General features: G+C 52.3%; 1 protein-coding gene across 3 annotated transcripts in view; it reads left to right on the top strand.

The window, feature by feature from the left end:
- GRIK4 (glutamate ionotropic receptor kainate type subunit 4) overlaps positions 1-23,721 on the top strand; it is a 167,896-nt gene that overhangs the window by 64,531 nt on the left and 79,644 nt on the right. Inside the window, exon 1 of one of the 3 annotated variants that reach the window (XM_035346079.1) lies at positions 15,503-15,569. The exons of the other annotated variants lie outside the window; for them this stretch is intronic. Coding sequence (XP_035201970.1) covers positions 15,518-15,569 — 52 coding nt within the window. The 5' untranslated portion in view covers positions 15,503-15,517. Of the gene's footprint in view, positions 1-15,502; positions 15,570-23,721 lie in introns of those variants that run through there. 3 annotated transcript variants of the gene reach the window in all.

Here is a 23,721-nt window from a genome sequence, read left to right as displayed (position 1 = left end):
TATGATGAGTGTTTCATAAAACAAAGCTGCTGGCAGGGGCTGGGTGCCTCCTCTCCTCCGGTCAGTTGTGCTGCTGGTACGGGAGGGGAAGCACTGGGCTGGGAAGGTCACCGAGACACGTGCGATTATCCGGCTTCTCTGTATGCAGACCTATTGCTTTTATTGCTTAAAAATAATCTAATTTGGAGAAGTGAGAGCTGTGCCCATGCTGCGGTGGCAGGAGCAAGCCTGGGCTGCAGCTGGGTGACGTTTAGGTGGGGGTAGCTCCTTGCCCAGACGCATGTTGGGGTCCCAGTCCCCAGGATCCTCAGCTGGAGGCTTGCTGGAGGTGCCCCGAGGTTGCCCATTTCCCAGGGACCCATCTGGATGTGGCCACCAGCACCCCCAGCCGCTGAGCCCCCTGCTGTGGGTCCCTGAGTTTCCTTCCCCTGCTCCATTTCTGCTTCGCTGGGCTCATCTGAGCACACATGTGTAGGGTTCGCCCTCTATTGATTTTATTTTTTTTTTAAAGGCTTTCACAGGACTTCCCTAGAAGCTGAGCGTCTAAAGAAACAGAGAACCAGGCAGGAGGAGACGTATCCACGTCTTTGTTGATGCATGACTTGCTAAATTTGTCTGGCTGAGCCATTATAAATGTTTCATTTCCCCCAGTATTAAAAAAGGCCCGGTTAAGTTCATTTAGGTGAGGTAGATTGGTAGTTATTTGTCATTTGCTACCGAGTGGGGAGAGGGAGGGAGAAATACAATACCGATTTGTTAACTATTTGCCCTTTTAATTTTGTTTTCATTATCCTTCTAGGAGAGTGATATTTTATTTATGTTTTCTGAGTTCCGTGCATAAATCCTTATTTTAAAAAAAAAAAAAAAAATCACCCATAGAGGTGCCAGGCCCTTGGAGCAATTCGTTGGCTACGAATCCTCGCGGTTGTCCCCAGATGTCCCCTGCCTGGGAGGCAGGTGCAGGGGGTCTCTGTCTGTCTGTCCATCTCCAGGCTGTGCCTTTGCCACACGAAACCCAGCGAGCCGCTGGTCTATGGCTAAGGAATCCAGCCCTGGAATAATACGAATAATAAATTATAAGCAGATTTATATCTCGGATCGATGCTACAGGGCACGGCGTGAAAGGAGGCGTGGACTCGGTGAGACGGAGCATCTCTGGGTGCGTTTGTACCCCTGTGGAGGAGTTATCCTTCCTGATCTGCTCCTAGTGCCGCAGAGCCAGGCTACGTTGCACAGCCCAGAGGCCCCGAGCTTTGTTTTGATTCATTGTCACATCCACACGCACATTACACAGGTATAGATCTCGGGGCTGGGAAGCTGGCTGGCCACCCTGCAGCTGCTAATTCAGCACAAAGTGGAAAATTTGCAGGGGGAGAGGGGCCGATGGCTGCAAATGTCCCGCATCACTCCTACAGGCAGAGGACGGACACGGAGAGGTGCACAGAGCTTTGCTTTACAGGGCTGGTTTTTGCTCCTGGATGTTGAGGAGTGTCCCCGAGCGGAGGATCGGGATCTGAGAGCCACGCAGCCGGCTTTACATCTAAGTACTGCCCCAGCCCCTGGGCAGCACTTTGTGGGTTTAGCCGCTCAGGCATTTTTAATGGGGATCTTTCTCTTTCATAGAGTGAAAGCTAGTAATAGCAAGAGCTACTCTGTCATGCCTTTCATTATGTTTTCATATATATATATGTGAATAAAAAAGTCAATTACATGAATGAAAGATGCTTGGTTCCCTGCCTAAACAGCTGCCAAAATTAATTCCAGCTCGGAGCCAAACTCAACAAAGCTGGATTTTCTGCAGAAAGCTCCAGTGCGGCTTAAGATGGGCTCGTGCCCCGCTCTGCGTTACCGATTCCCACTGCCCAGCGCCTTGCCGCTGGCTTTGCCCGTGGCCAGTTGAGGAAGGATGGATTTCACGTGCTCGGTGGTGAGCCTGACTTCATGGCAGAATAAAGCAGAATGAAACGTCCCTAGCAGCCCCTCGCTGGAGTGAGCACCATCACGCTGCAAAGCAGTGCTCATTTGATGGAGAGCAGCTGTCTTGGCAGCTCAGAGCACCTGAAAACTCAGTGCCGGCGTCAGCAGTACTTTGAGCTTTAAATTTGTTCCTCCCTGTGGATCAATTACCTTGCATTTAAAGCACCACCTGAATTGAGCAGGATGTGGACAGGAGCTGTCCTGAGTTACAAAACTGGAATAATCACGTAGGGTAAGCAAGCCCTCGCTCCAAGCTGCAGCTTCTGGTGCAAAGCTGAGGCTGGGGCACCCGTGGCTGAAGGACGTGGTTGCTTGTCCTCAGGTGCATGTCCCCAGCGACTTGGGCATGATTTTAAAGGTGTTTGCAGGACGTGAGGTAGAATATAGCCTTGCAGCTTGAGGCAGCAGCCCAAGTTCCTGAAGGTGAGCTGAGATGAAGCCAAAGTCATTGCTCGTGAGCCATTACAACCTTCCCAAGAAGGCAAGCAGGAGGGTGGCAGATGGGAGGACAAAGACAGCGAGGCAACTCCAGCTCGTAACAGGCTGTTGGAGCAGAGCTGAGGTCCCCACACTGAGTGTAAGGTAGGGTTTCCTTCTGTTTGAAGCATTATGCCTTGTGCTCCGAGGTTTATTCCTCCTTCCCCTGCTGGGTAACTCTTGGCAAGTCCGCTTGTCCTTGCCCTGCAGGGCTGCAGGCTCAGGGAGCAGCTCTCCTGGGCGCAATGTGTGCAGCAGGCAGCTCGGTGAGGTGTTAAAGCCCCCCTGCAAGTGTAAGGCACTGCAGGGCTGTCGGGCAACCTTCCCAGAAAAGATGCTTTTGACCCGAAAGGGCGCTTATCTCGAGTGCCCCCTCCGCAGCTAATTGCTCGTGGCTCCGTGTAAGATAAGCACAGCCTGTAAGGCTAAAAGCCCAAATTGTCCTGGCTTACGTTCAGAAGCTCTAGCTCATGATATCCAGGTGTTTTGAACCTCTACCATTTGAAAAAGCCCCAAGACCCGAGGCAGAGAGCAGCCTGCTGGCAGAGCAGCTGGGACGGATCCTGGCTCCCCGTGTGCTGCTGCCAGGCGCCCCGGGGGCTCTGCGAGAGGCTGATCCTGCCCTTCCCCACGCAGCCTGCCTCCTGCCTTTGTGCTCCTCCTGCTCCTTCTCTCCCTCACCAGGACCTCACCGTGGTGGGATTGAAGCTACTGGCTGAGGGCTAGGAGAAAGAGCTCAGGAAAAGGGATGGAAGACCTTGAAAGTTTTGCTTTTCTGTAGGATGTCTCCTATGGAAAGCACAGAGCCACGGGCTGCGCTAGAGGGCTGGAGAAGCAGTGTGCGTTTGGGAGACGAGGAGAGAGCACCTGGGGCGTAATTCCTACCTAAACCAGCAGGCAGGAGGGATGGGAGTCCTCAGCCTGGATTTTGTTTGTTGCTGGGAAGCTCCAGGAGGGCGAGATCACATCAAGGGCAGCGCCGCTCCCCCGACCCCCCTGCTGCCCAGGAGCATTCAGGTCCCTCTCCACAAGCGGTCTGGGGGAGCAGGCTCCTGCCAGGGGGAGCAGGCTGGGAGCGAAGGGACTCTGGGGGCCAGCAGAGACCTTCCTGCAGGGGGAAAATGCAGACCTGGGCCACGAGGGAAGCAGGGAGCAAGCAGGGCACAGGCTGCAAGGTTTTTGCTCTGTGGCCCGTGGATAAAAGCACAGCCCTAAGCGCCGTGGGCAGAGAAGGCAGATGCTGGTGTATCGGCACAGAGGTGACCTGAGCAGGGAGCTGGAGAGGAGCATCAGGGGGCATCTGCCGTGGAGGAACAGCTTAGCCTGACAACCGCCAGCTCTGCCTCGAGCCCTGCCAAGCGAGGACGGTGGCTGGAAGGAGGCTGCGGGGAGGGATGGCTCGTTTTCCCAAAGACACCGCTAATGAATTCCTCTTGCACCTCCAGGCGCTGTAGGGATTTGGAGAGGCTAAATGGAACTTTATGCGATAATGATGGCTGAATGTCAATTCTGCCGTCGAAGCCAATTTGGGAGCCGGGAAGTGCTAAAAGAATTAAGATTGTTAAATGGAAATAAGTCTACTTGGTAGAGATGAAATAGGGCTTAAAGGAGTGAAATTATCTGTGGATTACCCTTGTTAGGGCACTGCCTTATTCAATAAACTGAGTTTTAATCTGCTGCAGGGCTTTTGGAGGTAAAGCTTAGCCTATGGGGTACATGCATGAGGGGAAGGACGGGCTGTGCCTCCATCCTCCAGAGCCTCGAGAGTCAAGGGGAGTCACGGTTTGCCCGTGAGCGCTTTGTGCTTTATGGAGATCTTGCTGACTGCTCGGTAAGTGGTTTGATCTTTGCTCAAGCTTGGGCACTTCTTTAGCTGACTTGATAGGAGGCTGGTTAGGCGATACCTTCTCTGGGTACCGCGTGTCCCTGCGTGGCTTTCCTAGCACGGAGCACGCAGCACGTCGTGCTGCCAGGATGAGTAAATGTGGTCAGGCCCCCCGGGGCTCTGGGAGGGAGCGCTGCAAGGGAAGGAAACCTCGCTGGATGCAGGAGGAGGGGAGGAGAGCACAGGAAATCTTGAGGGCTGCAATTTCATTATGAAGAAAGCCTAGTAATTATTAATAGGCCCTGATTATCTGCTTCTGCAAGAGCAGGTCTGTTGCAGGAGAGCAACCAGGTGCTTCTAGCTAACTTTAGCTGCCCACCTGACTTAATGCAGATGTCACCTGTCATCACACGTGTTTCTGACCCATCTCTCTCTTCAGCGACAGTCACAAAAGCATAATTGCTCCAGATGCTTCTAAAACCATCCACGGAGGGAAGGACCTGACCTCAGCCTGAGCAATCAGCTCGCAGCTCTGTGGGACTCTGATTTTTGCTGCTGCAGCTGGGACCTGAGCCCTGGGTCTTACAGGAGGCTGGGTGAGAGGTACAAAGGGGTTTTACTCTCTGCCATGTAACTGTAAGGTTTCGTGATACTGCATGTTCTGTACTTGCAAATCCAAGAATTTTCCAGCAATTTTAGGGCTGGGGCAGCAGGGAAGGGGCTCTGTGCACCTTTGTTTTGTCTCTGGCTGAGGGGTTTTCAGTCCCAGCCCTGTGCTCTGGCACGGTGCAGACAGCGGGGCTGATCAGTATGTGCCGTGTCCTCTGCAGCGAGTCCTGGTTTCATGTCACAGAGGTGCAGGCCAGGCTGAATACCTAAGATCTAGCCCTAGGCGCATCCCCCATGAGCTTAAGGCTTCTGTGATCTTCTTGCCAAGCCTAAGGGTAACGAAGTGTCAGGTTAGATTTGTCTGAGGATGTCTACATTGGTTACAGATTCCAACCCCTTCCCAGCCCCGATTTGTGGTTCTTCTGCTTGGCAAGACAAACGCACCAACCTGCACCCAAGAGGTAGGATCAGCTGCCCCATCTCGCTGCTCGTGAGTTTTCCAGTCATCAGCATCCACCAGGATTTGGGCTTCTGAATATGTGTGCGCCCTCCGTGGTGTCCAGCAATGCATTTGACAGCACCCACCTTGTCCCAGGTCTGATATACACGCGTGTAACTTTACCGTGGCAGGATGCCCCTAATCATCCTTGCTCCTCTCCTGCCACTGCGGAGTTGTTTTCTGGCCGTACCCAGCTGCCCTCTGCATCTTCCCATTTGACCAGCGGCGAAAGTCTGCTCTGTCATTTGGCTCCTGCACTTCAGAACATTTTGTTCCGTGTCCCTCGCACAGAAGATAGCTTGGCAGTTGCGAACCTTCAGCATTTATTATCTGGTGTGGTTTTACCCATTTCGGTTGCATGTGGAATTTTTTGGCATGCCCCTTTCCCTGGGGCCCTGGTACAGTGGGAAGAAGCACTTTATTTTCCTGAGCATACTCAGAAATGCGATCTCGGCGATCACACGGCAAAAGAGTGGTTGAGTTGGTACCAAAATATTGCGGTGTTCCTGCAAAATCTTAGCTAACCCATGCCAGAGCCTGCCCAGCTGTGTGGGGTTGTTGCAGGAGCTGGTGCTGGGCTCTAGGGGCCCGGTGGGGCTGCAGTGGCTTCCCCTGGCAGCAGGCACTGCCTCGTCCAGCTTGGCACGGCTGAGGAGCATTGCTCGGGTAGGACGTGGGGCTGAGCACTTGGGTTTTGGAGCAGAAAGCTTGTGTTCATCGCAGTGGCTGTGGCTGAAAAGCCTCTTCTCTCATGCGTTTAAATCCCATGGAGCATCTCATTAGAAACAAATGATGCCTCAGGCAAGCGAAGCTATGGCAAAGTAATCTTTATTAAGCACCCTCAGCGGTCAGAGTTACTTGATGAGCTCCAGAGTTTTATTTGCAGGCAGCTTTGGGTTGTCATTTAGCAGGAAAGCTCTTTGAACTCCCTCCCTTCCCCGTCTCTAGGTTACTGTTTTCTATTTCTGTGTGTTTTCGGTCCCAACAGCCCTGCAAACACTGCTGGTGGAATTGTTGATACTGGGAACAAAATGAATGGAGGAGAGCGGGTGTGCACAGTTCAGCAACACGCAGCCAGGCTTTAAAAGGGGGAAATAAGGTGCCCTGAGTGCATCACGAATTGTACTGGGGCGACACAGCCACAACTGTTTCCTTGGGAAATGGTGCCCAGAACCCCTGAGTCTCTATGGGAAGCTTTTCTCTGAATGCTACGCTCCGCATTTTTGGGGCAGGGGAGCAGCAGCTCCTCTCGGGGCCGTCCTCCCTGCCTCTGGTACCTACAGCGAGCTGCACGGCCGTGTTTCTTCCATCTCTGGACTTTGCAAGTTCTCCGCAGGTGGTAGAAATCGAGCCGTAAAATGTAAGCACAAAGGGCAGTGAAAACCAAAATAAATTGGAAACCGCATCCTGCCAGCTGCTGTGCGTCCTGCTGGAGAGCAGGAGGGAGAAGGTGCAAACAGCTCTGAAAAACGAAGCAGGAACACGGGGCGTGAGCGCGAAGGTGCCGCGCGCCTCGGCCCCGCTGCTGACCCCGCTGCTCGTCCGGGGCTCTGCTGCTGCCCGGAGCTGCAGGGGGTGTTTGTAGGGGGATGTGGAGGCAAACCCAGCCTCGCCCGGCGCTTCAGAGATATCAGGGCACCTCCAGGGAAGTCCGGGAAGGAAAAGAGAGAGAAAAATTCATCTGCGGCCACTGTGCTTGGCTTTATGAAGAGGAAATGAAACGAAGGCAGGAGGCTCAAGGTTCGCCTGTGTCTGTCTTGTCAAGCATGTGAAGCTGACACAGCGATGGAGTCATTACAGGCTCCTGTGTAAATACAGCCTCCTTACTATTTTTTTCCCCCCTATAACATGTCTCATTTACTTGATAGTCTATAATAGCTCTGGAGGAGCAGTCACTGCTTAGCAAGTCACAGCCTCTCCTCGGTCATCTCAGCCAGCTCTAGTGCTCACGGTCCACGGGAGCTTTTTGGCAGCCAGCCTCTCACACGGAGGTCTCTCGGCAGATGCTCTCGGTCCCCCAGCTCTGCGAGGCGGTGGGGATGGGGCTGCAGGAGCAGGCGTGCATCGCTGGGGATGGCTTTGAGCTGGTCACGATCCCTCTGCTGGCTTCTCTTCTCCTCGTGGCCTGGGTCCCGTGGGTTTTGGTGGCAAACTGCAAGGGATGGGGGGCTGTTTGGTGTCCTGGGGGGACTGATTTTATTGCAAGGATGTGGGAAGCAGCTTCAGGCAGTAGCTAGCAACGCAGAGAGTCTCTGAGCAGAAGTTTGTGCCACCAGGCGTGCTTTGACAGACGTGCCCCAACACCTAGGGAACCACTGAACCCCCCAAAGGTTCGGTGCCTTGGCTTAGGAGTCACCTCCAGCACGGAGCAGGGATGCTTTCTAACACTAACACTGAGAACAAATACCAAATAAACCAAACCAAACCTCCAGCAGAAATGCCGGAAAGAGCATCGGAGTGACTAACACCCAAAGCCCTTTTGAAAAACAGTCATTTCCTGAGTGTAGCTGCACGCTTTCATTTTAAATGTCCTGGCTCTATTCTTTGCTGCCCCCCACCCCTCCATCTGGAAACAGTCCAGCGTTATTCATGCTGGAAGAGGCAGAAGTGGCTCTCCGTGAGCTGCCTGAGCTACGGCCAGCACCTGCAGGGAGCGGCGCAACAGGTTGCTGTCTGCTTGCCATTTTATTTTACTTTATTTTATTTTTATAATTTTATTTTATTTTTATAAATTTATTTTATTTTTATTATTTTATTTTAATTTAATTTAATTTGATTGTTGTCTGCAGGCAGTGGGGGCTGCCCATCCACAGGTTTGCACAGGTGAGTGCAGCTTTCCAGGGCTGAAGCTCGCTGCTCTCCCGGGAGGTGCAGGAGCACAGGCTTCACTGTGCAACGTGATAGTTCACAGTGGTTTGTTCTCGATTCTCAGGATATCAACTCTCCTCTCCTGGTTTTACAGATCTCTCTACCAGAGTGGAGTTAAGCAGCCTCCTGACCAGAGCTCCTAACCACGCCGAGCATCCTTCCTGGTGGGGCAGCGCTGCCGAGGGGATGGATTTTGATTTTGGGTGCATAAATGGAAAACACGGTGAAATTAAGCTCAGGCATTGCTTTTTCTTGCACCTCTCTTTTCTTTCCCTTCTGATTCTGGCAACTGACTTCAGCCAAGTGCACACCTGGGTTCGGGGACCTTTGGGTTGGCTGCAAGGTTTAGCCACTTCTAGACGAAATACGGAACAGTCGTTCCCTTTACAGAAAATCTTTGCCTAGATAATAAATCTAAAGGTATTAAGTTGAAAGCTGAACACGTGGAAATATATATGAAAAACTAGCGTTGTTTATATGTGTTTTTGTAGCCAAGAAATTGAGGTGTGAGTGCTGAGACTGAGCAGATTCCTTGTTGTGCAGAAGAGTTTGTCTCTTGGGGAGCAGCAGGGGCTGAGCGCTGCGCTCAGGGACAGGGCTGTGCTCCTTGCTGGCTTTTTTAAAAATATATATTATTTTTAATAGGCCCAGGCATGACACACCGTGATTTGGATTTCAGTCTCAGCTCACTAATGTGCTCCCTGACCTATGGTGGAAAATAGCACATAATTATTTCTTTACTTTGTGCAATTCAACAGTGCGAGAGCTGTGTTAGAAAAGGCAGCCTAGGTGATTAGTAGAGGAGGATTGTTTTGTTTGCCCTGCCACGTTGTCTTTTCGTTTGGTGAGACTGGATTGCCTGGCTTTGCCATTTCTGGGAGCCCTGAACCCCTTTCCTGCATTAAGTCAGTAACAAGGGGAACCGACAGCAAACCCCTCAGTCTGCAGCAGTGAGGAATCGTGTGCTGCATTGCCAGCGTAGGGAGGCAGGAGCTGAGCAGGTGAGCAACCACCTCCACTCAGCAAAGCAGAAATGCACTGAGCAATTTGAATGGGACTGCGAAGCCCAGAATTCGCTGCAGCAGGTCCTTCTTTCCCTCACATCGTTCCTCAAAGTCAAGCTGATCCTGCTCCGCACTGCATTTCCATGAAAGCTGGAGGATGCTGAGCGTCCTGCAGAAGACAGAAACTCTGTTAGGCTGGGATTATTCGACTAATCTTGTGATTATGGTGATAATCCCCTTTGCAATGCTGTCCCTCTCCAAGGAGTTCTTCCCTTGGGGACTTCCTAGTCCCAAATCCCATTTTCCCTTAATGCTCAAGCGCTCTGTATTAAATTAAGGCTCTCCAAAGGATCAGAGGTCTGCAGGTCCTTTGGTATTTATGGCATTGGTGTCTCTGGTAGCTCGGCCTAATGGCCTGCTGCCTTACTGACCCTCTTGGGGTTTGGGGTGGGGATGGAGCCTGAGGGGCTCTCCTCTTGGAGATGGCTTTCCAACCTCAAATCTGTCTCCTAGCAGCAGAGAGGATGAGATGGAACTGCCCCACCAGCCGTGGGCACCGCTGCAGCCTGGCCAGCTGTGCCTGGGGCCCGATGGATGGTCGGGTGTTTTAGAAGGGATTTTTGGGCACCTGCGGAGGGCAGGTAGCTGGCGTGCCCCTGCCTGCGAGGCGGGCGGGGAGGCAGTGCAAGCAGCGCTGCTCTCCAGGCTCTAATCCCTTCCCACTCCTGCTGCCAGGTGCTTGGCGGCAAATAAATATTTTGCTCACAACTCATTGGAGGTGGCACCTAACCAGATGTGCTCTCACTTGGTATGGCAGGAGATTTATTTGGTTGTCCATTTATAGCTTATTATTTTCTTCTCTCTCCCCCCCCCAACTTAATAGCAGTTTACTATCCACCAGGGTATACATTTTCTTCTGATTAAGTGCCATTTAGCCGCTGGCTGCTTGCTCATTTTACTTTTATAGACACATTTACAGCGGCACAGGCAGAGGCACCAGTGCCTGGGAGCAAGGGGAAGGAGAATGGAGAGGCACAGCCGCTTGATTAGATTGGATCCTAATAAAGTTTCTGGCTAAGCTGCATCACATCCAGATCTCGGGGCGGAGGTGCTGAGGGTGCACAGCTCCCGGGACAGCCCCCAGGAGCCGTGCCGGGTCCGGCTGGAGGCTTGTCATGAAGTCCTCGGCCATCAGGGGTTGTCTGAACTCCGCGTAGCTCGGAGCGAGTCTCTCCAGGGCGAGGAGTGATTTCCCAGCGTTCGGCAGCCGCTAATTAGTCGCAGATGATGAGATAATTTATAAAAATTAGGAGCGCTTTTCTTCATTGTGCTAATATCGCCTGGCAATAAAACCGCTCTTTTAAAAGGGTGACTTTTCTCTAATGCAGGGATCGAGGCTAAAAATACATCCGTGTGTACGGCCCGGGCGAGGGAGCGTGCTCCGTAACCGCACGCCACGAGGCGCTCCAGAAGTTCATCTCGACCGCGAGAACGAACGCAAATGGAAATGCAAATTCCGGCGGCGGCTCGGAGCGCTGTTTGGAGAGAGGAAAAAATAACTGCTTGATCGTGTCACCTTGGTGGCAGGGCCAGCGGCGAGCCGCTCTGCAGCCTGCTGGGGGGGAAGGCAGCGCCACGGAGCAGACGGCTTGCGTTGCGGGGGGGGTTTGGCAGCGCATCAGTGGAAGGAAGGTCGCTTCTCTCCCCGTTCTTCCCCAGGAGCGGCGGTGACTCACTGCCAGCCCATGGCGTCATGCAGCAGCGGTGACTGGCAGGGAGAGCGATGAGAGGGATGTTTTGTCTCCTCTGAAGCGTGCCCGGGGGGGAAACGGGGTCCAGGAGAGCGGCAGGGAAGGGTGCAGGCACCCTGCGCTGGTTAACCAGGGTGTGGGATTTGCTCCCCGTGCCACGCTGGGGTTTGGAGGGCTGCAATGCTGGGGTGCTGCTGCTGAACCCCCACATTTGTCCCCACCTTCTGGTGTCGTTTGCCATTGAGCTCGTCGAAGAGCTGAGCCCTGAAACATCCACGTGGGTTTCTGGCTGGTCCAGGGGGATCCGAGGAGCAGGGGTGGTGCTGCTGTGGTTGCCGGGAAGCCGGCGTTCATTAGGCTGAAGGATGAATTTTCTGCAGACTCCGAAGGCCTCCGGTACTCCATCAGGTTTCTAACGATTTTGTCACGGTGTTAATCCCGCAGGTGAGTGGCAGCATTTTGATATCAGCAAACAAATTACGTTTCCGTGCAGATAACCCAATATGGAGCCGAGCAGGAGAGCAGAAAACAATTCATCAGCTGGTAATGGGGCTGCAGGTTTCGGGCAGGGCCGGGCTCAGCCGCTGTGCAGAAGGGAGCCTGTGCCCGGAGAAGCCCCGAGCAAGCCCCAGGTGTACGGTGAGCGGGTGTCCACGCTGTACGAGTGAGCAGTGAGAACCTTTTTCCACTAATTTCCACAAATTGTGGTGGCCACGATTCCCAGCTGAGGTGGAGCCCCCTCGGTGCCACTGCTGTGTTATTTATAGCGGGAGGCAACGTCTGTACCAAGCGCTTACAGGAAAGGAAATCGTGAGCAGAATGGGGAAGGTGGAGAGCATCACTTGCTCTGCGTGTCTCCTGCTATGAGACCTGGGGAGTTTAAACTGGGTATCAGGGAGAATTCCTTCACGGGAGGAACAGGCGCTGGAATAAGCCACCCAGGGAAGTGGTGGAGTTGCCATCCCCGGGGGTTTTTAAGATCTGTGGATGTGGCACTTAAGGACGTCGTTTGGTGGTGGACTCGTAGTGTCAGGTGGTGGTTGGATTTGGTGATCTTGTGGGTCTTCTCCAACCTAAACGACTGTATGATTCCATGCTGGTTTTGTTCAACAGTGATTGACACGTTGAGCTCAGAGGATGTTCCGAGTACAAAAAGTTTCCATACGTTTTAAGGCTCAGGCCAAGCAGAGAGAAGAGAAAAGCACTTAGGCGTTATTAAATATATAAACAACGTCGGTTTCAGAAGTTTCCTAACCTGAGAGTAGCTGAAGGCTGGGAAGCTATTAGTGCGAATTATTGGATGGACTTTTGCTTTGACGGTAACATTTGTTCTTACGGTCTAGATATGAAGCAGAGGCACAGAGAAAATGAAAGGAATCGCCTGTAGCAAGCTCTCAAATTAACACCTGCAACTCTCAACTCCCCGTCTGGTACGCCGTCCTTCAAGACTGAAAGGTGTTGAAATCCGCCGGGCTGCGAGCAGCAGGGACTTGCAGCAGCACAGAACCGTGTCAGCAAATGCAGGTGCAAGGGGCCAAGCAGGTGCCAGCAGCTGGGTGCAGCACGCGGAGGTGGGAGCAGTTTGCAGTCTGCTGCTCGCTGGTGTCCGTGCACGGAGCTTTTGCTGCCCCGGGCATCTGGTAGTGATTGCCTGGGAGCCTGCAGCGTGCACGCACACGTAGGATGGAAAACAGCACTGCCTAAGCATGAAATTGCCTTCCCAGCCAGGAGGTACCAGGAGCGAGGGCATCCCAAGGATGCGTGGAGCAGGGAGGGATGCCAGCGGGTGGCTGGCGGTGCACCAGCGTGGCTGAGAGCAGCACACGTGGCTGGTGCGTGCAGGGTGTGGGGCGTCCACGTGCAAAAAGCTCTGGGATGCAGCAGCCGTGGGGTGGCAAAGGGGCAGGGGGACCAGCAGCAGGTGGGATGCTCTCGGTAGCCAGGTACTGATGTGTGTGGTGAGAGCCAGAAGCGTCCTCTTGCTCTGGTGGCAGCAGGAGCTGCCAGCAGACTGCGTGCAGGGGGGCGTCTCAGGGTGCAATGCCCCTTGGCATCCCACCACTGGGGTGAAGCCCTCCAAAGCTCAGCCAGCGCGTGCTGCAGCTCCATCAGCAGCCACAGGCACTCCTCTGGGCCACGCAGGCTATTGCAAACTCAACAGCAAAACATTTTGAGGAGGTCTTTGCACAAGGCCAGCACTGGAAACCGCTGCTTTGAAATCATTCCCAGGTTTTGGGGAAGCAGAATTAGTTTAAACCTAAGTTTGTTTGTTTGTTTGTTTGTTTTCTCGCATGAAAAAACGCCCTTCTCCCATTTCCATAGTTTCATGTTCATTTCTTCCGTTTAATGCCATCCTTAAATATCTTCTTCATCTCTAAGTGATTTTCTCTCGCGCTTTATGGCGCAGCTATCTTGCTCTCCCAATCTCTCTGCCCTCTCATGTGTCAGTTTTAGTTGCTGCTTTTCTAGGAATAGCGTCTTACGCTCCTTCAGCCTCCATGTAGATGTTGACACATAATTCTTTCCAGCATTTTATTAACCTCCTTTGGATCCCTGCTAATTTCAACATCTGTTTTTATGGTTGTGGGTGCCTTGCTTTATCTTTCTGCATGTACACGTGGTGCTATCAGAGCAACCTCGCTGAGACTCCATTAGGAGGAGTTATGTCCTGGCCTCATGTTATCCGTGACGTGCCTCTGAATCTTTCCTTATTGCAAATCCTTTTCTAATCCAGTCTCCCCTACCTCTTTTCTTCAGCCTTGTTTTTCAAACCAGAGGTCTTCTGATGCACCCTTGATGCTGAAAGCCCAGGAGATGAGACTTGGTGATAGGCACACGCAGGAGCTTTCCTAGCTGGTGCTGGGAGACGAGGACTTTGCTTTTCTCTGGAGTTTTTTTTTTTGATGTCTTCCTCCTTGTGTCCTCCCAGATGCTGGATGCCTGATTCTTGCCAGAGACAGTGTGAAGTCTTGCCTCTTGTAGTCCAAAGGAGTGATCTGAATAACAATTATTAACCCAAAGGATGCCAGCTCTACAAGTTTGTAAATATTTGAGGCAAAGAGAGGCTAGCAGCTGGCACAAGCCCTTTCCTTGCGTTCCAATTTGACAACTGAGCAGGAGTGCAGCAGACTCTTTTCATCACTCTTGCAAAAATCTTGGATAGCATCTGGCTCTGGCCTCGCTGAAGCGCTGTGGATCAGAGCGTTTAAAGGAAAAAGGAAAGCGGGTGAAGGGAGGCAGCTGATGTTTGTATGGGTCCAATTTCTGAAGAAGCAACAAGTGTTAGGGCTTTGCACCAGGCTTCCGCCAGGAGTTAGGGTCTGCCTGGTCCAGGGAGGGAGACCTGCTGTGGGTGGGTTGGGAACTTCCCGTGGCAAGAGATGAGTGGGGATGTGAGAGCGTGAGCGACCAGCATTGTCAGTCAAAACGCCAGTCATTGCCAAGCTCTCTGTGGGCTTCAGCAGCAGCTGGACGAGGCAGAGAAGGGAAGGGTGAGGCAGAGAGATAACGAGGAGGGAACCAGGCCATCTCTCATTAGCAAATGATGCTTGCTGCTTGGAAGAAAACAACACAACAACTCAGTCCCCTTGCCCTTCAGGTCAATAAAATGAGCACTTACTAATGCGTGAATCAGAGACTCAACAACTTTATTACATGGGTAAAATCAATTGCCATTATCTAGCTCTCTTTCTATTGATCTGTGCTGCACTTATGTCAACATGTTCTGGCGGGTGGCTACGAGCAGACCGTGGCCCACTTAATAAACATCCACGTGCAGGTTTGCTGAGGCCCATTAGGAGATGCTCAGAACGGATTGGCCTCTTTCTGATGGGTCAGAGCTTCTTTGGGTCTTCCCTTCGGGCTCCCTGCAGGTGGGTCCCCCGTGGACATGCTCTGAGCGGTGGGCCAGGAGGGGTGCAACGAGGCCACAAGCTAAGCAGAACGATCAGCTTGCGATGTACAAGGCCGTGCAGCCTTGCAAGAAGGGCTACTGGGGCAAATCTGTAGATTCAGGACTGCTGCTGAAAGCCTCGGATGTAAATGACAAAGTAGCTAATAAGGCCTAATTGGCTATTAAAGGAGGAAGCAGCCCCAGAGATGCAAAGGGCCAATTAACCCCAGGAGCTGGGAGTGTGGCACTGTATCACTGAGCAGTGGTGTGTGCAGGAGCCTCTCCGAACCGGGCACAGCAAAGCTCTGGAGGTCCTCTCCAACATCCTTTTGAAATACCTCAGGTGTGCAGCAAGTTAAGTGCTCGCTGGCTTTTGTAGCTGCCTGAAGGCCGGGTGAGTGGCTGCGTCTGCGGGCACACGCAGAGCAGATCTCACCGAAATCCTACGGGGATGAAAGGTGCCCTTGGGAGATGAAACACCTCAGATGGCTTTTTTTATTATTATTATTTTTTTGGATCTGCTTAGCTCTGAGGAACTGAAAGCTCTACCTGGCGCGACAGATCCACGGGGAAGGCTTATCCCTGCGTGCTGGCATCTGTTAGTGGTGCGTGCTGATGCTGGGAGGATGCTGCAGGCTGTGTGCGAGGCTGTGCTCGCTTAAACCGGGTACGTGGTGCCTAACGGTGCACCAGCCCCGGGGAGCTCTGCCAGAGGACGGCCACACAGCAGCAGGGAGGCTCTGCTCTGAGAAGCGACGGGCCTTGGGAAGCTGAGATCATCTCACAAGCGAGCCAACCCAAAGCCTGGTGAAGGCGACAGGGGACTGGGGGCTCCATCAATCATCCGGCCTCAAAACCTCTGCTGAGGTCAGGGCCCTGGGGAGCCCATGTTTTGACACAGATGTGTCACTAATTTGACTAAACAAATTTCGTCTAATGGCTTTGTCTTCTAATTGCTGCCAGACACTTAATGTTGCAAAGCAAGCTACCTTTTTTTCATCAGCTATTTTTTTCTGCTTGGAGAGCGCAGAGAAGGAATTGGTACATTCGACTAGGAATTGGGACCTGGCATCCCTTGGCCGTGGGGCATCCCTTGGAGTCTCTCTGGGGCAAGAGACTTGTGCTGGTGACCTCTGGTTTGTGCACGTGCTGATGTGGAAGTGAAGCAGCCCGAGCTGAGGGCACTGACTTGCCTCCTTCCCCCAGCAGTGGAGTTAGGGATGCTTGGGGAGGCTTTTGCATCGGCATGGTTGCAAGCGCTGAGAGCTGCCAAGCTGCTCTTTGCTTCTGTGTTGGGCTTTGGGCTCCCAAGAACCAGCACAATGCATCGGGCACGGTGGTCCAAGCCCCCCTGGCCTTGGGGTCTGGGGAAGGAGGGAACGCAGGGGTTGCTTTCCAACTCAACTAAAGCACAGAAGAGACAAAAGCTGCTTTTAGCCAAATAGCCTGAAGTGCTTTGCTGAAATAATTCATGTTATCTTTTATCTGCCTCAAAGGAACACTTAAAAAATTATCGTGCCCATAGCGGGTAACCTGATGAGCCTAATTTGGTGCTATGAAAACACAGCCACTCGCTGCTTCCCGTTCCGTGTTCTGGCTAATTAGGAACACCTCCCCTGCTAGCTTTTGCTCGCTGTGCAGCATTGCATGTGTTCAAACACCCCATCAAGAGCAAGAGGTGTCTGCAAGTGTGTGTCTCGGCTAATACGTTTGTGGAGGTAGGAGTTGACGTTGCTAATAGCCAGCCCTACAGAAAATAGGACGTGGCATCTCCAGCTGTAAGGGGGAGCGTGCATCTCGCTGCTTCCCCAGCCCCAGGCAGCAGCGTGCAGGGGGAGCGTTGCTGTTTGCTTGTCTCTTCTGCCTCGAGCTCTTGTTTATTTTAGTAACCTGTTTGCAGGCAACATTGGAGGAACTGGGGGAGAAGGAAAAAGTATTTCTAGGGCTGGGGAGTTGCTTGCTGTGGGTGACTGGAGACTGTGTTGGCTGAGGAGGATACAAGAGGGATGCTACTGCAGGGCTTGGCCTGGATGAACACAGCTCGGGATCGCTGCCGCTTCCCGACGATGCCCAGAGGGTGCAAGGGGATGGCATCCCATCCCCGGGGCCCTCAGAGCACCGAGGAATGCTTAGTCCCCCACCAAACAGATTGCTTCCCGTGGCCACTTGCAGGTGCCCCCGGTACACGTTGTGTCAGCACCTTTGGTACAAGTGTCAGCAGTGGGGGAAAGGGACGGGAGCTCAAAGGAATCCAGCTGAGGTTTTCACTGAGGCAACGAATAAACTGGCAGCTGTTGCTGGTCTTGTCTCCAAATTGTTGGTACCTGGAGCAGGGCCAGCTTCTTCTTTCCCTGGGAGACACCTACTGCTTCTTTATGGAAATCTCTGGTGGGACCTGGGGAGCAACGCTGGCTCGTGCTTGCAGCAAGTGGTGGCGTGTTGCAAAGGTTAATTGCGTTTGGCTGGGGTGCCACTGCAAAGCAGCCTTTAGGGATGAAAAAATCACTGCAAAATTGAATCCCTGGCATTGCAATACCCTCTGCCCCCGGTGTGCAACGCTCCCACCCCCTCTCTTTCCGTAGGGGGAAGCGGGCACATCGTGTAGGTGCCCGGGTAGCAGTTTACAGCGATATTCCCATCCGTGTTCACACCCGAGCTCTCCCACGGGTGAGCATTCGCACGCCGATGAGCCTCCGAGTATTACCGGTTGTGCCTCTAACGGCCGAGCGCATGCTGCAGGCTTTGGCTTAAACAAAATGCGATGTGGTGGGAAGCCGCACGCATTTCTTAAAGAAAACGAGATGTTAGCAGGAAGTCTGGAAGCAAACAGAAGGCTCTATTGACCGTCGGATGCTGTTGTTGAAAGGCTGCTGCAGGTGGCTGCTTGAGTGGAGCGCAACACGTAGGGTTGGTCTCTGGGCGTGTGTTTTTTTCAGACAGTTAAGAAACCAATAAAGTTAAATTGGTCGAACTGTCTAATGTGATTACAGCGAGATGGGGATAAATGTGGTTTCATTAGATCTTGTTTTGAAGTAGGAGACTGTCATTTTGTGATGGAGAGCCAAGATGACAGGGAGTATTGGTATTTGAAGTGCCTTTTTTAAGAATGACCTGCTCTGCCTTTTTGACATCAAACATATGTATGCAGAAAGAGAGCACTAGCTTATTTTTTTTTCTCTGGTGCGGCAGAAAATGGAAAGTTCCATTTTTAGTCTTAAGTTTTCTATCAAAGCATTTCATGAGGGAAGGGAGAAAACCTTGGATAAAAATGCTTCAGTGTGTTTGCAGCAGGGCTGCGTGCGAACCATGGACCGAAACGAGAGCCGAGCTGGCGTGGTGGAAGCTGCTCAGTTGGTGGTAGGACAAGATGCTCTTAGATTTCATCTCCCTCTCCTTGAGGTTTGTCTTTTGGGGAGATGGGGGCTACATCTTGGGATAACTCCGGTCCTTGACCCGCCTGGAGTCTGGGCTGTAAGACTGGTGTCGTGCGAGCAGTCTCCTTACCCTCAGCACCTGATAGAGACCCCAAAGTTGCCCCGTTGGTGCCTCGCCTCATGGTGGGAGAGGGCTCAGAGGTGATGCTCAGCTCCAGGCTGGTTTCATTGCCCCCTGCCTCAAGTCTCGCTGTCGGTTATGAACTGGTTCAAAAGGACATCCCAGGGACTGCAATTAGGAGCTCTCTAGCCTTAAAAACCCCTTTGTGCTGTGATTTTTTCACAAGTAGCTACAAAGTAGATTGGTGTTTGTGCCCCCTGTTGTCTCTGTGAGACCAGCTCCGGCTGGAGCCACGCACAGATCGATCTTTCCTGGTGGCTGGGGAGGGAGAAATGCAACGCCTGGTGCCCCCTGAGCAGGAGGGGAAATCTGCGAGGCTGTGGGTAGAAAAGCACCGAGGAGGGCAGGACAGAAAAGGGATGGCCCGGATCCTGTTATAGAAAACATGATATGCCATTAAATGACTAATGCTGATGGAAAATGTAGCAAATGACTAATGTTGCAGGCAGAGTAATTGTTTGGAGGATTGGCATTTCTAGTATGGAAAGATTTAGAGTGAGCTTTCAGTAAATAAAGGAGAAATTGGTACTGAAGTTCAGGGCCAAGATTTGGCAGCTGAGATTGGAAAAGGGGGAGCTTGCTTTGTGCAGGTTTTAAGGACAGGAAATAATTCTTCAGGCTGTGTTTTACTTAATTGAATACCATCAAGAAGGGCTGGACCAAAAATCTTTTTTCACTAGAACAAATAGAACAGGCATCACCTCACCTAGGCTGCTCACGGCAAAAAGCCCTGGCTATTAACCCGTGGCCTGCAGCGCTAACAGGGACTTTGTTCATCCCTACAGGTGTGATCCCGGGTAAACATAACCTCGCTCTCTCTTTTTGAGCTGTTACAAGCATTAATTAATTTGGTCCGTGGGCAATCTCTGGTGTCAGTGCAGGAGCAAGACTGTTCGTGCAAGGGTTTCTGGAGCTCGCCGTGCGCGTGGTGGAGCAGTGGTGGCTTATCTGAGCTGTGGATGTTTTCCAGAGAGCTGGGATTTGTTCGTTTCCTTCACTCGGGCTGGGGAGCTGTGGCAAATGGGAAGCCCTTTGTGATGGACTGGCTTTGTTATAGTCCGTAATTGGGATTTGAGGCTGTCTAGGAGAGCGTGTTTGTGTAAACTAATGATCCCTTCTTGTTCCCTTTATCCGTCGTGATCTCTCTTCTTCACCATTATCTTTTCCACTGGGCTAAATCAAAGTGCAAAGCTCTGGTTATCCAAGTTAATGACCTCCAGATACTTAAGACTGGCACAAATTGGGTGCCATCAAACACCAGTTTTGACCCTTGTTCCCCAAGGCTTTTACCCAGAGGGTGGCCCAGGACATCCGTGGGTGGGTGCAGGGAAGGGGTTCGTTAACAGGGGCGCACCAAAGGCTCTGAGAAGCTGCCGTTTGGGGTTTTTGTAAGGGTCTGTGCAGCTCTTGTGGCTTCCAGGGGGCAGGCTCAGCCTTTTCTTCCTCATTTCTTCCCAGACTGCTGTGGTCAGAGCAGCTGAACACTGAGGACACTGCTCTGGACCTGGAGGCTCGGCCTCAGCTCCCTGCTGTCTGTGGCTTCGATCAGGATGGGACCCGGAACGGGGCTGTCTGCAGAGCCCAGAGCGACACCGAGACCTCAGAGGGTGCCGATTTTACAGCAGCTGGTGGGATGAGAGGAGAAAGAGCTGATGCTTTTCCATTCCAGACACAGCCTGGTCGGTGGTGGTGCTGGCAGAATGCCCGTGCCCCTCTGCCTCTGGCAGCTCCCGGTCGTGGGAGCCCACGAGCACCGTGCCGAGCCGCGGGCTGCTGCTGCTCTGATTAATGCTGCAGCAGGGCTTGTTATGCTGGAGAGGAGCCTTTACTCCAGAGACATTAAATATTAATGGCAGCAATAGAGACACAGATAAACAAGAGCAAGTTCTAAACTGTTCATTTTGAGGGCAGCGGTGTTAACTCTGGCAAATTCGTGTTACAGACAGCTCGGGAACACGGGCCAAAGACCGGTGCTGCTGTTAAATCCCTGGATTTCCACCTTTCCTTAGAGTTCCTGAGTGTTTACGCAGCTGTGCCCTGCAGCAAAACCTTGCCACCCACCATCAGGTTCCCGGTGCAGAGGGACAAGGTCTTCGGCCTGACACCAGTGCTCTTGCTTGGTCTGAGCCTCCCCAGCAGCTGACATCTGTGCCGTGTTTTCTCATTCTGCTTCAGCGCCTCTGGTCTGCCCGGGAGTTTGTTCTACAAGTCGCTGGCTGGGCTTGGCAGGCAGCTGAAGGCTTGCCTTCAGAAGTCAGCCTCTGGCCTCGTGTCTGGCCAGGTAGCAGGCTTCACGCGTGCAGAACGTACCGCTTAGTGGTGGAAGCTTCTAAGGCTGGTGCAATAACATCAGCCGTGTGGGTGGGACGTTCCTCCAGAAGCTGGGTGTGGAAGAAAAATGCTGAATATTTCCAGTGCAAACCCTACCAGCAACAAGCGTGCATTTACCGTTCAGATTTACCGGCTCTCAGGTGAGAAATGAATGTAAACCCATAGCTAGTAATGCAAAGTGCTGCTGACTGAACTCAAACTGCGTCGTTTATAACAGCACGGCAACGTTTCCACTGTGATCTGCAACAGATCCTTCTTCCCAAGGGGTGGTGTAGGAAAGGCTGCCCTTTGGTGATGTCTCGCACCAGAAACAGCTGCATTTCGGTGTCTTGTCTGGTTTTTGGTTGCATTTTTTGGCTGCAACCCATTGCTTAGGGTTGGATAAGGAGGTGAGAGGGGTGTGAGCCTTCGGGCCAGCCCGCAAGGTGCTCGAGGTGCCTCCTTGAACAAGCAGCCTAAGAACCTCTTCTTGCAGAAGAACTCAGGCTGGAATTAGCCAGGAAGGGTTGGAGGTTCCCGTTCCTCCTGCAGGGTGAGATGATGAAGCTCTAATTGCGCGCAGCCACCAGGCCACAACCGCAGACGTCTCGCTAGGTGACCGGGGGAACTCCAGCAGAGCAGAACCGTGGAACTGGCCGGCTGCTGGCACGCAGAGCAAAAGTCATCGTAATTAACATAAGAGAAAACAAAACCCCGACCAATCGCTGCAGAGGGAAAAGAGCAATAAAACGAGCTCTGCCCTGCCATCCCGAGCTGACCAGTGGGGTTTAAAATCCCCTCTCAATAATGCGTTCAGCAGCAAGGCAAACCGGACTGGGAACCCAAAGGTTTAATATTAGAAAAGAAATCAGGCAAATAAGACTTTGTTTAAAAATTTGCTCCATCTGTGAGAAAATTATATTCAGTTTCATTTTTTAATGCCTGTGGGACAAATGCCTAATTTAATCTCTGAATTTTTGCATGGCCGTACACGGTGCATTACGGTGGTATTTGTGCAGACCTTTTCAAGCATTCATAGATGGTGGAGAAAAGATGGTTTTTTGGTTCGGGATCTAACCAGTCCTTCTATATACACTATTTATTTCTCTCAACTGGGTGTCAGCGCATGCCAAAGCCTTGGCAAGGTTTCTGCACCATTCTTGAGAACAAATGAATGGTGCTTGTTACCTGCCGGGGTAGCCCATACAGCCTGCAACAATAAGCACGTTGCTAATCAAACCATGCTTAAAAGTAACCCGCAGAACTCTGTTGTAATAGATTATCTGTCTTCAAAGCATGTATCTATCTTTTATTGACTTTCGTGTTTACAGAGAACATGAAGGATACATCCGAGCCCTTTTTACACATGCTTAATAATCCATATTGATGAATCTTGCCCTGGGTGTCCAACATTTTTATAAAAGCTTCAGTAATTAGCTCGGTAAAACGACACTTCGTCTTGGTTTGATGGAGCTGGGAGCTGGTATGAAAGAGAGCCAGTGTGTGTGCTCTGTCCTTGCTGAGGACGGCTTTGGGCATTGGAGCGAGCTGTCAGAGATCGCTGCTCTCTGTCCTTTGATGTTCTCAGACCAGGACTCGGCTGCTTGCCGCGAGGTCTGTCCGTGTGCTGTCAGATGTTGGGTTTCCTGCACGTGGAGACCCAGGTCTGGATCTCCGCCGTCCGTCCGTGTGTGCTGTCCTTCCCGAGCTGTCCTTCCCTCGCACCCGGCCCCGCACGTCCCTGCGCGCGCCGCTGCAGCTCGTGGAACCCTGCTTCGCTGGCGGAGAGAAGGGTGCTTAAGAGAATTGGATGGTGTATGTAGAAATTGGCCCTCGTCACTTATATTTATGTTATTAATTCACTCCCCGGCGATAATTGGCTATTGTACAAGGCCCCCGTCATCCTCGCTGGTTAGAGCACTTTAACGCAGTTTGTCTCGGCGTGATTTATGGCCCTGGTGCTCTAAGGGTAATTGAGGCTGCTGCTGCAGCAGCTTCTTGAGGAAACTCTGAAGGATATTTGGGAGGGTCAGGGGGAACGAAGGGTACTCACAGGCTGCAGTTAGACATCTGACTCGTTTTCCCTTGCTACCTGCGAAGCCGGCAGAAACATCTGGAGGTCGCTTGTGCAGAAACACCTGCCTCAGCCCCAGAGAGACACATAACCACCTCCTCCTGCACAATATAAAGCTTACTGTCTCTTCTCAAATGAGACAGCTTAAAAGGGTGAGAAAAATATGGAGCGAAGTGTTTGGCTAATGCTTGCTTTCAATGCACCAAGACCTGTTATCATTATTCCTTCCAGGATGGCTTCTGGTGGCATGGCTGGGAGATGGATGGAGCTATTGCAAACCCTGCGATGGGAGCTGAGCAGCGTGCAGGCAGGGAAAGAGGGCTGTGAATCTCCTGGAAGTGTGTTTCAGCCAAGATCCTACGTAGGCAACAGATGCTGTGCTGGTTTAACTGTTGATTTTTATAAATCCATTTCACCCTTGCTTGGATCCGCTGGTAAATCGCTGTTCTTTACGGCCACAGCGGCAGCACATGGCTAGCCCCACTTACTGCTAGGGGCTGCGCAGATCCAGGCAGGGGAGGGAGGCAGAAGACCTAAACACCGAGCCGTGAGCACCAAATTAAACCAGGCCCTTAAAATCAGGCACCATAGATCATTCCCTCTAGCTCATGGCTTGTGTGTTCGTTTCAACTCCAGCCACCCCAGGCGAAGTGCACACGCAGCCCATGGAGCTGGAGAAGTCGCTGACATTTCCAGGCTCTCCGGTGTCACCTCTCTGTGTACCCAGCCTTAGCTGGCTGAAGTTATTTGTGCCTGAGCTTACCTGGGAGCTTATTCTGCCCAACCTTTTGTTTTGGAGCTCAGCTGGCGATGCCCACCCAAGCAGGGGGACCTGTGACCCGAGGAGCTGTGGGGCCTCTGCTCCAGCTCAGGGTTCAGT

This window comes from Oxyura jamaicensis, chromosome 24 (assembly GCF_011077185.1).
Source record: "Oxyura jamaicensis isolate SHBP4307 breed ruddy duck chromosome 24, BPBGC_Ojam_1.0, whole genome shotgun sequence".
NCBI lineage: Eukaryota > Metazoa > Chordata > Aves > Anseriformes > Anatidae > Oxyura > Oxyura jamaicensis.
This window is presented reverse-complemented; position numbering and strand designations above follow the sequence as displayed.